This window comes from Drosophila miranda, chromosome 3, assembly GCF_003369915.1.
Source record: "Drosophila miranda strain MSH22 chromosome 3, D.miranda_PacBio2.1, whole genome shotgun sequence".
NCBI classification, from domain to species: domain Eukaryota; kingdom Metazoa; phylum Arthropoda; class Insecta; order Diptera; family Drosophilidae; genus Drosophila; species Drosophila miranda.
The window spans coordinates 4207701-4221196 of record NC_046676.1 but is presented as its reverse complement, the minus strand read 5'-3'; the positions used below and the strand labels follow the sequence as shown (position 1 = coordinate 4221196).

The 13496-nt window shown below is 47.3% G+C and overlaps 1 protein-coding gene and 1 pseudogene across 1 annotated transcript; one reads left to right on the top strand and one right to left on the bottom strand.

Moving 5' to 3' along the window:
* Nucleotides 1-340: 340 nt before the first annotated feature.
* On the bottom strand, nt 341-4656 carry LOC117188128 (annotated as a pseudogene).
* Nucleotides 4657-12536: 7880 nt separating this feature from the next.
* On the top strand, nt 12537-13329 carry LOC108158331 (kunitz-type serine protease inhibitor nigrescinin-6). The gene has a single exon (XM_017290571.2). It carries the CDS (start codon nt 12648-12650, stop codon nt 13005-13007), a length of 360 nt encoding a protein of 119 aa, XP_017146060.1. The 5' UTR covers nt 12537-12647; the 3' UTR covers nt 13008-13329.
* The last annotated feature ends 167 nt before the right edge of the window (nt 13330-13496 follow it).

Genomic DNA, 13496 nt, shown 5'->3' with positions numbered 1-13496 from the left:
TTTCGTTCTTTGTGGGGGCGGAAGTGGGCGGGGCGAAGTTTTGAAATATTTTTGTAGCAGTGACATATCACAGAAGTCTGGATCCAAAACATCGTTGCTCTAGCTCTTATAGTCTTTGAGCACTAGGCGCTGAAGGGGACGGACAGACGGACAGACGGACGGACGGACAGACGGACAGACAGACATGGCTCAATCGACTCGGCTATTGATGCTGATCAAGAATATATATACTTTATGGGGTCGGAAACGATTCCTTCTGGACGTTACACACATCCACTTTTACCACAAATCTAATATACCCCAATACTCATTTTGAGTATCGGGTATAAAAATAACCACCTTAGAGTCCCACAAAGGCCCTAGCCTGCTGCTCGCCCGCCTCCTTGAAGAGCTCTGCGGTCTTCACCAGCTTGATGAAGCGAGGCGAGTACTCGTTGTTCATGCTGGTCTGCCGCAGCACCTCCTGCAGCTTGGCATTTCGCTGCCTGCGCTCCACGGAGTCTGCCATTTTGCGGAGGTACATGAGGTCCATGAGAAGTTCATCTCGGACATTGGCCGCCGAACGCTGATCTGCCAGTGGAAGCTCCTCGTACTGACGCAGCAGTTTCTTGACGATGCGAGACCGGGAATCAATCTTGTCGCTATCGAGTAAACCCACATCCTGGTTGAAGTTGTCGGCCAGACCACTCGGCGCGTTCTCTCGCTTCTCGCGGCACTTCTTCTGCTCATCCATAGTCTTCAGGATGAGGTCGAAGAACTCACTCAGGTCTGGGCGCAAGGGAATGCAGGACCGAACCCGCACCTGCTTGTCGATGATGTCGCTAATGGCCGCCATGGTCTCCCGCACCATGGTCTCCGTCTGATGCAGGTACTGATCGTTTTTGTCATTCCGGATCTGATAGAAGTTTTTGGGCTTCTTGAGGGAGCCCTTGCGATTGCGCTCCAGCACGGCCAACAGACGATCCATGCCCGGATCATTGCTGACTGCCTCAAACACGGCCGACACAATGTCCTCCGACGTTTTGCCAGTTATAAGCTTCTCCAAGCTGTCATCACAGGATTCGGCATTTCCACTACTGCAAGAAGAAATGTGATGTGGATGTGAACAAAGGAACATTCCATACAGGATCTCGTACTACTTACCATTTGCTCGATTCTGGCTTGTACTCCTTTTTCCCCTTGGACTTCTCTTTGCCACACCTATTATTCCTTCTGTGGCCGGTATTATCCCTCCAATTTCTACCCGCTTCGCGTGCATATCGATCATCATTCTGCATTAAAGTATCGTCACTCCCGTGCTCTGCCGAATCCGCCGAATCCGCCGAATCCGCCGAATCCGCCCAATCAAGCATCAAGTCGGTGTTCATCTGATCGAAGGCTGGCTGCATGTTGATTGATCCGTTGCCATAGAACTGTTTTGTCTTTGGATCCCCGCACACGTTCGCGTTGATGGACACGTTCAACCTCAGGGCATCTGGTTTATAGCAGACATCGCCGGTCGGCACAGCAGGTCCAGAAGTTTTACCCTGATCAGCCCCTCCTGAGTCCGTTGCATTCGTTGACGTATCGGTAGTATTCGTCATGGATGGAATACTCGTTTTGTTTCCACCAAACCCTGGTGTAGTCGACTCCGTCATCATGTTGGGGACGGGCGTTGTAATTGATATGCAATTGGGATCAATGGTTATGGACACTGAGGGCCGCGTCAGTGGTTCAACTTATGTAATGCATGGATCCACTGTGGACAACATGTTGTTCTTGACCTGCTTGTTAAAGAAAGGACCAAAGTATCGATGGACTGCGGATTGCTTCATTAGCGGCGGCGCTATCAGCTGCTTTTGCTGGGTCTGTAGAGGTGCCTGTTGCTGAGGTGGCAGGTATTGCTGTTTTGGCAGATATGGCTTCTGTGGAAAGTGTTGCTGTTTTGGCAGATATTGATGCTGAATCGGTGACTGCTGCTGTTGCTGCTGCAGTTTTTGTTGTTGCTGCTGCTGCGCTGGACGATTCTCTTGCAGCTGAAGCGGACGATTCTTTTGCAGCTTCTGAAGCTCATTAAAAAAGTTAGTCAAATTGAAGCTGGCCTTTAAATTGGAGGGTTGCTGTAGCTGTTGCGGCTGCTGTTGCTGCTGCTGTTGCTGCTGTTGTTGCTGCTGCTGCTGCTGCTGTTGCTGCTGCTGTTGTTGCTGCTGCGGCTGCTGTTGCTGTGGTATCTGCAGAGGCTGCTGCGTTAACTGGTAGACTCCATTAGCTCGCTGATTCATCATGGGCACCTGAACGCTAGAAGCATCATAGAGACTGGCCTCGACCTCGCCGTAAGGATCGGTCTCTTCCTCGACATCGGACATAAGAAGGCCACTTCCAAGGTCTCCAAAATGCAAGTGATTCCCATTGTGGTCCTCCAGGTCGTCCAGCAGAGGAGCAGCCATGCGCTTGGTTCTCTCGGGGCATTCCGGGGGCTGCTGCTCTTCTCCGATGGACCGTTTGGAGCGCCGGTTTTTCCTGGGAGACCAGCGACGACGTAGGCTTTGGATGTGCCGCTTGTTGCGATCTTTGTCGCCACTAAAATGCGACAGCTCATTGGCCAGAAGTTTGACCACTGCATCGGGATTGGGCAAATGGGGAGTACCTGGTGCTATTTTTGATCTCTCAGGCTCTGCGGAAACCTCATCGGCTGGCCTGGACGTGAACGACTCCTCCACAGTCAGCTTGATGCTCTCCTGCAGCACTGCATCTTTAATGCTGGCTGCCGCCTGGGACTTCTCCTGAACCTGTGGCTGTTCAAGTACCGATTGTAGGACGGCATGGCTGTTTGACTTATTCTGGGTCTCCAGGCTACCCTCGGCTTCAGAGATGGCATCTGTTTCTAGCCTTGTCTTGGCCTCGATGCTTTCCACCTTAACAGCAGAGTCCTGAGCACTTTCGCCCACCTCCGGCTTTGTTGAAATGTCCGCCTCAGATACAGATACAGCATCATCTTTCAGCTCTGTAGGTTCCGTAGGCTTAACCTCAATGTCCGTTCTCACTTTCAGTGACTTTGCTTCAGCCTCGACTTGCACCTTTTCGAAAGCAGTAGCTTTACCCACCACCTTGCTGTCGATTGGCTCTTTATCCGGCTCCACTTTGACATCCTGTTGTTCTTCGACTTTTGGTTCACTTTCCTTGAGCGCAGGCACACTCGGGATGTCCAGCTGCTCGGCCTTAGTTCCTGACTCATTCACGGCCACCTTCGCTGTCGTTGCCAGGGTCATATTTAAGGTATGCTCCCGCTTGTAGCGTCCCGGGTCCCCAACGGACCTGCGATTGGGGTGCAAGTAGTCGACCATGTTGGGCATCTGCCGCTGGCTGAGAGCATGGAAGCGATCGTACGGGGGCAGGCGATAGTCGTAGCTCTGTGGCAGATCCAACATGTTGTGGCCACCGGAGGATACAACCTCCGGAGACTGCCTCATTTTGTTGGTCATCGGACTGAGGCCATCGTACTGCTGCCGCCGTTCACCATCATCGCTCATGTATCCCTCTTGATTCTGTTCCTGATAATGATCCAGATACAGATCTGGATCCTGCTGCTGCTCCTGCTCCCGTCTCATTTTCCGCTCCCGGCGCTTTATCAGTTCGTCCACGAGATGGGCATGCTGGCTCTCCACCAGCGCATTGCTCGGCAGCGAGGGTCCCATGCCCTTGAGCATGAGGCGGTTGCTTGTCTTTAGCTTGATCTCGTTCATTGGATTGAAGCCGTGATAGGAGCTGCGCTTGTTCAAACCCCTGCCCTTGGGCGGAATTTTCCGTTGGGCGTTCTCAGAGGCCTCCTGCTCGATCTTAGACAGCTTGTAGTTGGCCTCGTGCAACAGATTGTTCGGCCTCCATTTGGGCGAATCGAGCCGGAGCAATGTTTGCTCATACAACCCGTCCGGCACTGGCCTGTTTTCAAACTCCGGTAGATCGTCGTTGAGTTCTGCCTTCTTGTGATACTCCTTCACCCGGTATGGATCCCTTTTGCTAGTCTTCTCATGCTCGTTTAGAATCTCCTGGGCCTGCTTCAGCTTGATGTCCAGGTAGGTGAGACCGCTACCACCGTACTGAAAGGGAGCCATGGTGGTCTCGAACACTAGAGTGATGGGATCCACCGCAGTATCCTTGTACTTCTGCTTCACCTTGCCGATCTCTGTGCTCTGCATATCCTTCAAGTAGTTACTTTCGTAGTTCGTGCCCCTCTGTTTACTGACAGTATGTGATTTCTTGTGGCCTGTCTGGAAGTCCCGATACCAGGCGTTGGCTGCCTCCGCCATGGCATTGTCCTCCGATTCTCCGCTGCTGGTCTGGGCAAAGCTGGCCAGCATATCGTCGATGGTGTGCCTGGGCTGTCTTCGGTACTGATCCTGGCCGTAGAGATCCTGAATCTTGCCGCGCGCCTCCTTCACGGCCCGATTGAAACTGCGCAACTTCTCGCTGCTCGACGGCTCCGAGTCGGCCGGGAGCAACTTGGAACCACCCAGCACCATCAGAGTCCACCAGAATTGTAAGAAAATCATATTCCAATCTGGGTACGATTCGTTCCAATTCAGATTATCTTTCAAAAGGTACAGAGAAAACTCAATTAGAAAGTTCTGCCTCCCAGCCAGCTTGATCTGAATTGGGTTTTCGGCTTTTGGATTTTTTCGGAGTCAGTTCTTTACTTGCCACTTGCCACTTGCCACTTGGGCTTGGGTGGCAACAGGTGTCTGGATGCACGGCACTGGATGCCATTGTCGCACAACTTTGACAACGTGGCCAGATAAGAGTGGCAATGTCACAGAGCCCCCCCATTGCCCTCCGGTTGGGGCTTGCATTGTGTCAAGTTTTTCCACACGTAGGACGGCTGCGCCGGCGGCTTCCGACATCTGTTCAACATGAAATGTTCTTTGTTGCAACAACACACACCAACACACACATGAATGGATGTAAATGATTTTACCCCTCTGCCACAGCCCACCCTCACACAATCAGCTGCCGCATTGTTTCCTCTCCCATGTAAATCAGATTTTTGTTTTATACCAAAACTTTCCCAAGCGAAGGCGGGAAATGGAAATGGAATCGAAATCGAATGGAATGGAATGAGGATGGAGATGATGATGGAGATGATGATGGCGAAGGGTTGGGCTTTGAACAGCGACAATAACATTTCCTATTTCCTTCTCCCCGTGCCCGTCTCCATCTCCGCCCATCATGAGCGTGTGGGTGCTATCGTTTCGCGTTGTCAATGCCAAAGTAAGGACAATGTGCGGCTCGAAATAATTGAAAATAATCAAACATTCGGGACGAACAACTGCAGCATCACGAGCTCCATGAGCACCGCCAACAGTCGCACAGCAGCACCACCACCAAAACTAATGTAATTAGCGCGCTCCAAACGCGTTCGTCTCTGATTAAAAGTTTTGCGGCTTGGATGGTTCTCCCTGCCTGCCTGCCTCCTTACTCCTGCCTCCTGCCCCCTGCCTCCCCAAGCCGCTCTCTAATCCGTTGAACAAAACTATGAATGAGGAAAACTCAACGTATTGTCTGATTTTTAGCCAAAAGTGCCCCAAAGGGGTAGGCAGGCGTCGCGGCGCTCCCTTCTGTAGGGCTTTTTCCAAGATTATTTTCCAAGAGTTTTTGGGAGTTATATATTCGAAAAAGCATTTAGTGAAGTAACAGAGAACTAAATATAATTGCTTCTGCCATATAAGACATACATTATTTACTTCAGGTTAAGTATTTTATCCCATTAATGGAAAAATACCCAACATAATAGAACAAAATCTGGACCGCACTGAAGATACGAGGGCTGTGACTTTCTGACAATCATTTCATTCTTCAACAGAGTCTCCTTTAAGGTCTATGAACTTTTTCTAACATTTGTCCAATTTTGTATCCCTAATCCGGAAACTGCACAAGTCTCCACCTGCACCCTTGCATTGTGGACTATTGTAGCGAACGCGGTAAGTGATGGTTGTTTTCCGCAAAACAAAAATGCTTAATGAGCAAAAAGGAATTTACTTTTATCGATTTCAACTCGAATTACGAGAATGTCTGTAATAAATGGCTGTCAAGCACAAACTGTCGCAGCGTTTTCCAGTTTTGATAGGAGCCAACTGACAGATACTTAAGAGGCGGGAAAGTTAAAATTTCACGGACTTATTGAACGGCCTTCAGATATCAAACTACTTGATAATGCACCTATCCCAGATGCTCGCGTTTCAAAATAATGGAAAGAGCGGTAATTGTGCATTAAATCAAAAATATTTCCAGTAACACAACATATGAGACTTTTCACTCGTTCGTTTCATTTCATTCTATTGGATTCTAGTCTTCGGGAATTTCCTTATACTTCTTTTTGTGCTGAATTTTTTGGAAATCTCATGTATAAATGAAAAAATCTCCTACTCAGAACCAAAGAAAACTCATCGCATTCCTCTTTTTTAAAAATCCATCATAATTCACGCGGACTCTCAGCACTCTGCGTCCGTCTGTTGTTTTTCGATTATGTAGCATTGTCTTGGCTTAAAGTTTTTTGGGGCCCGTCCCGGCCCCCACTGACTGCAACACTCTGGATGTTGCCTGGCAAATATTACAGCGATTCCTACTTATGTCCCGATTCGTTTGCCTTGTCAGGCGGACTGCTCAAAGGGGAGCCGGGATGGGGAGCCAGCGACATGACAAAGGAGCACCGAGCAGAGAAAGAGGAAAACGGGCTGGCGGAAAAGAGGACTGCGAGCGCATCCTTGGACTCGTGCATCACAGGACATGACATGGCACGAGCCATTTCGTTTGTTTTTTCTATTCCCATTTTACAGCAGTCCCATGTCCAAACAAATTTCTTCCAGTTTTTTTTTTTTTTTTTTTTTTTTTTCCCCCTTTCTACGATCTCTGAGTAAAATATTATGTTACCAGGCGACAAAGAAAGAAGGAACTTTTTTTACACCCGCCAAAAATGTAATATAAGGGTATATCTGACTATCAAGAGTCTTTTCATATATCATTTTTATTATTACTACGAATATTAGGGAAACAATTAAAAAAGAATTTACAAAAGTCGACTTAGGGAATGTCTCGATGGTTTTCCTTACTTTGAATAGATATTTCAGAATTACACCTGTTGGGACCAAAATTAGGTTGTAGGCCTGGATGAGTAAATCACCTCCCAGTACTTTGATTAAGAAAAAAGGAGGTATTTGTTTAATGATTAAATTGAAAGAAGAATTGTACGTAATTTCGAAGGATTTTGTATTCGTGTCGATAGAGTGAATGTATCTGAAGATAGCGACTCAAAGTTGAAGTTTTCTTTAACTTGTTAATTTTTAATTTCTTTTTTTTTTATCCGAGTGGCGGGTATCTTTTAGTCGCAATAATTGAGCATGGCGTTCCCAGTTCCATTATACGTTGTCATTACTTTTGCATTTTTGCCAGCGGGCTCCAAGCTGAAAGATGAGTGGGGGGCGCGGCATGGCCCCGGTATGGGTCAGGGAAAGAACATATTTAAATGCAATTTCTATAAACAAATTTAGCTGCTTATGCATATGCAGCAAGCCGGCACACAAGCAATTCATTAAGCGGGAGTTGCGCATAGAACATTTCTGGCAAAATGATGCCCGACAGTTTACGAGCCGCAGACGGCGGCGGGCAGGAGAATGGTGCCATGGACAGGGGCCACGAGGCAGACACGCCGAACGGCAGGAACTTATTTACAACTTTCAAACGCTTCATTTTATTGGTCTCGAAATGAACAAATGGCGCACAAGCCGCACAGAGATATAGAGAGACCGTTTGGCTGGGAAAAATTTTGCATAATTTATGAGCAGAGCAAGCGGCGGCAACACACGAAGGACTCGGAAAAACAACGCACGAGCACCACACGGCCAACTGATTTAAATGCAATTGCATTGAAGTATGCTGTCCTGTTCGTATCCTTGTTGGGTTTCGGATACAGAGACAGCAGCACGTGCTGCATCAACAGGAGCATCGATGGCCAGACAAGACCCTTGTCCTGTTTTGTCTTGCTCTTGGCAATTTCTTTTCATTTGCCAAGGTGTTGAGATGAACAGACGTGGAACTGGGAGCCAGGGTCCAGAGGCCAGAAGCCATTCCCAGCCTGGTATCCTCTTGGCCTCAAGTGTCATCTATTTGCAGGCAAAAAAGACGCCACGACTCAAGAGGCAAACAACCAACAAATTTAGTGTATTTTGTGCATTCTTAAAATTGTGGAATTTATGTGACACGATGCGCCAATAGATCAGATTAAAAAAACATGAGATCCAACGAAGCAAGCTCCGAGCAGACAATGCGGGTGATAGAGAAGGGTTATATGGACCGAATCCTTCAGATGGAACGGTAAGCCGAAACTTCAAGAATAGAATTTCTACAAACTATTAATATAGCCCTTTCAAACAGACTATTAGCCTACTAGACTATCTATATTTCTGTTAGTACATACTCCCAAACAAAAATGCCGAATGTGCAAAGATTTTCAAATTTAAAAACACGCAAAAAAGTCAGATATTAATCGGGAAACCCAAATATATCAGCAAAAAAAGAGCGGTAACGTTATGAGTAGCGGCAAAGGCCGCGGCTCTGATTTTATTTCCTTTACTCAGTCAAAACATAGGGGAGCTTATGATTTGTGCTGCTTACTATATATTTACTATATATTTCATACGTTATTATACGTGTTCTCCGGATCCGGTATCGAAGCCGATAACTGCCGCATTCTCTCGCTCTCTTTTGGTACCGCTGTTCGCAAAAGGGACGAAGTAAATCGCTGGTTAAGGGGAGGAGAGGAGGATCTCTAATTTCTCTAAATTTGTTTAGCACTTGTCACAGAGAAAAAGGGAGGAGCCACGAGCGATAATAATGTTCTAATGTTAGTTCTGTTACGCCGGTTCGAGTTCTATTCGAGTATTTACTACGTAAAATAAGAAGTACATTCATTCACATTAACAGGCATGAAGGACTTGACAGGAGAACCACTGTACATGATACGATAACAAGGCATCTCAATTTCAATATGCGCCACAGATTAGCGGACCATTCCCCGCTGGAAAGTTTTAATGTCGCACAAAGTTCGTCAGTGCCCTCTGGCCAATAAACAATATTGCGATAAATTTGCGGCAGCAATGTAATTAAATTACTTAGCAAGTACCTGGCAGAACCCGTCGCCAGGAAATTCATCACGCGAAATCCTTTTAACAGGTCTGCAAAATGCCAAACGAGGGCCGCACAGGGCCGGCCTGGGGCGGGCGCTTGGCTCAGGGGCATATTTCCATAAAGCCACCGCAATAACCGCTGTCAATGTGCGGATTAACACATCAATTACCAATACATATACGGGAAAGGCAGTACGGAAAAGGGAGACGCATACGGATATGGACTGAGGAGTGGGAAGTGAGGCAATGGGAATCCCTGTGAGTGGGGGCTAGGGCTACTGATTGCTTGCAGTGACAAAAATTTCATTTTGCGGAGTAATTTAATTAATTGCAAATTTTCGAAATCCAGCCACAGCTTGCTGGCGGAAAAACAATTTGAATTCCATGCTGGCCAGCAGCAAACGTCATAATCCCTCCCGTTCTAGTCGTTACCATTCACATTCACAGTTATGACGTGAATGAAGTGAAAATGTAACCATTTCCAGGCCCGTCTGGTCCCGTCCAGAGCCGGACACTGGATAACTAAATTAATTCGATAATTGACTTCCATTCTCTTGTCTGCCCCACGCATTCACCCCTTCCGGCTGCGAGGCAAACTGTTGATGCTGCCCCATGGACCATGGACCATGACCATGGCCTTCTCTTCTGCACACTTCTGCACCTCCTGGCTCCTGGCTCTTGGCTGGTTTTTCTTTTTTATGGGCGGCGCACAGAGAAAACATAAAAACGTCTGTTGCGTGTTGCATATGGAAAACTGCCAAAAGTTTGCTGAAAAAATGAGAGCAAGCGAGCGACCGAAAAGAAGTCGCAAAAGGAAATGTTGCAAAGTAGTAAAGGCTAGGCTAATGGCAATAGCATGACGACCCCCAAGGAAAGAAAAAAGTACCAGAGGATGTGGCAGACGGAAGGACAAGAAAACATGTCCAAGAGACCAGGCCACGCCAAGGAGTAGGAAGCCAGAAGCCAGTCAGGAAGTCAGGAAGTTTTTATAGTTGTGCAAGTGCATGTGATTGCTTTATGAGCTACAGATGAAGTGGTCGGCACGTCCGGTTCCAACTACAGGTCCAGGCCCAAGTCCGGGCTGTCATTTAGTTAATTATAAGCAATTAGCAGCGGATGTTGCCACCCTAAAGTTAAATATAAGGCTCCCAAATGCATCTATTGATTATTTTTTGGCTTTGCAAACGAGTCACGGCTGTCACGAAACATTTAAAAAACTTCTGAACAGCTACTGGTGTCGATGTAGCTAGGACCTGTAGCTGTATGTCATTCGAATCCTGACGGATCAAAACGCAGTGATCATTGATGTTACGGGCTTAAACCAACCAAAATCACCAGTTTGTCGAGGTTTAGAACACTATTTTGGCGTCAAGAAGTCAAGACTGGTGTTATTATTATTGCAAAATGATGTACCAATCTGATGACTTTCGGAAGATTTTCCAACGTCCTTTGCCAAACTCCTTCAAAATTAGACAGCAAGAAGGTCAATATTGTCTGCCTTTAGTAAAGGGTTCACCGAATATGCTGGAAATATACGACAGTGGTAAATCCAATTTAACCCACATTAAAGTTGCGCTTGAAGTAGAACCGTGTCTACTTATGTTTTCGAACAACACCGCAGAAGAGTTCACCTTTTTCAGACAACTTTCCAGCTTGTTACACGTTAATCCGTTGCATGCTCTGGGGCGTCGGGGCTGCCCCATGAGTGGGTTCCAGATGCGTGCAGGTGTGTCCTGACTATTTATCAATTTATTACGCGCAAAAGTTCCTTTTGTGGCCTTAGCCCGCAGCTAGTTTCTGTCTCTGACAGCGCTCAACGCTCAATGGGAATTCGCTTGTCGATGGGTGCGAGCCGCTGAATTAGCCTGGCCCACAGACACGTACATATGTACATATGTACGTATTTCCCGGACACGGAAACGAATACGGATACGGACTCGGGAGCTTGCATCAGGTGGCTGGGCCTTGTTAACGGACTTATGCAGCGCTAATAAAACTTGCTCGCTGCAAATTGATTTATATGGGAGAGCGGGGCCAACAATTGCGAAGCTGAGCCGAGCCGAGCCAGGCCATGTCGGGGAGCAAGGAAAACTTTTAATTTTCCAAATGTATTCGCCGACAGAGAAGCTGATGTCTTCGATGGGCCACGCACATAAAGAACGAAGCCAACTAGAGACAGAGCCAGAGCCAGAGTCAGAGCCAGAGAGAGTCCCAGAGAGAGCCAAGGTGGAATTTAGGGCCAACGGAGCCAACGTAAAAACTGGAAAATTATTACCAAAATGAGAATTTAATCGAAGTACGTGAGCGGAAAAATGAAAATTTGACTGCAACTGGGGAGAGCGTCTGACTGGCCGAGGCCGAAACCCTCCTGCGAAACGTCGGCAGGCAACAGGCAACAGCATAAAATGCCAAGTGCAAGCTCATGCAATTTTTATCATGGCCACAAATGCTGCTCCGCCTCCACCTCCACCTCCACCTCCACCTCCACCTCCACCTCCTGCGGCTGCAGCATCCTGGCATCATCATCAACACTGTCTTCATCTGCTTATGCGTTACCTCCCACTCCAACTGCATCCCAGTCCTAGTCGTGGCAGTTGCGCAAATTAATGCCGCCGACACTGACTCTTGCTTTCTTTCCAACTCTGGCGTTTACCTCTGCGTCTGCCCCTGCACGATTCCCACACGCAGCCAGACAGACAATTCTCAAATGAGTCAACAGTAGTAAAATTGTTTATTTTATTACCCGGTCCGGCCAAGGGAGAGGGGGGTTTAATGGCTCTCGATCTCTGCGATTGTAGGAAAGAAACGTGATAAATATCAGAACAGACAAAGATGAACCTTGTAAGAGATTAACATCACTGAGTAACCGTTACCATCTGGCAACACTAACTACATACTGGATGTGACTCTTTGGAAACAAACGTAAACAGTTTGTATATGGTAAACGGACTCGGCAAAAGGTTACTGTTCGAATCAGCAGCTTCTAATAGTTATCAAAATAGTGACGATATTACCATATCCTCTTATAATATCTTCAATCCCAATGCTCTTAAATGATCTGTAGTCGCGCTTATCTAGCGAACAAGAACACCTTAAACTTAAACTATAATCTAACAATGGAGAAATCTTATAAATGTAAATCTGGAGTCGGAGTTACCGAAAAAGCTCGGCAGCTTCCAACAGTGAGCATCATTAGTAACCGTTAACATCAGCTCACTCATAATACTCACACTCACTGGCAACGCCAAGCGATGGAGAGCAGCCTAGGAGCCAATTCGAAAGCTCCACTCGATGTGGGGCTCTCAGCTCCAGCCGTGGCACTGACGATCTGCCGCCAGTCACGTCACTGGCCGTCGTATAAAACCAAATGCCGGGCCTGCGATGCAACCAGTTGCGTGCCACTAGTCGCCAGGTGAACAAGTGAGAAAGAAAGAGAGCTGTATCCCAGAGACAGTGTTCAGTTGAGTTCCGTTGAGTTAAGCGTGTGTAACAATGTGCGGAAAGGGCCGACTGTTGAGAGCGATGGAGGTAGCCAGTGTGGTGCTGGTGCTGGGACTGCTGCTGGCCGTGGCGGGAGTCAGCGAGGGTCGCCCCATGGATCTGTACGATGATGTGAGCGACTTCTTTGATGCCATTTCTTTGGACGATGTGGCCAATACGGGCCGCAACACGCATCCGGAGCAGTTCTGCCTGATGCCGGCCCGCAAAGGCGTCTGTCGGGCCCTCATACCGCGATGGCGCTACGATCCCGAGCAGAAGAAGTGTGTGGAGTTCAAGTTCGGTGGCTGCGATGGCAACGAGAACAATTTCTCCAGCTACAAGGACTGCATGTCCACCTGCGAGGGAATGTAGGGGTCACCAAGATCAGGAGCTGGAGCTGGAGCTGGAGCTACTGCTGATCGGCCAATATGGTCGATGTGTTGCCAAAGGCGCCTGCTTTTCTTTCGAGCTCTGCAAAGTAGCAGAACCAAAGGCAGCATTTAATTTAACCCACATACACATACACATCATAATCTATTCAAATCTATTCGATTGTCTCTTCTGTACACGTAATATTTATATAGTTTCTGTCATTGATCCATTTATTTTGTACTTTCGGAGGTGTCCAACGCCACCGATCCACCTAGAGCTTAAGTTATTGTGATAAAATAAATCAAATTGATTCATCATGAAATAAAGAGTTTTATACTGAAACTGAATTAAAAATGTTTTACAATTTTATGAAGAAGAAATGCAATCACAAACTGTGGAAACGAGCTCTAACTTGACTTCTTCTATAGAAGACTGTAAAAAGAGTATACACTAAGATTTGAGACCGAAAGATACAAGGACTGCGAGGGA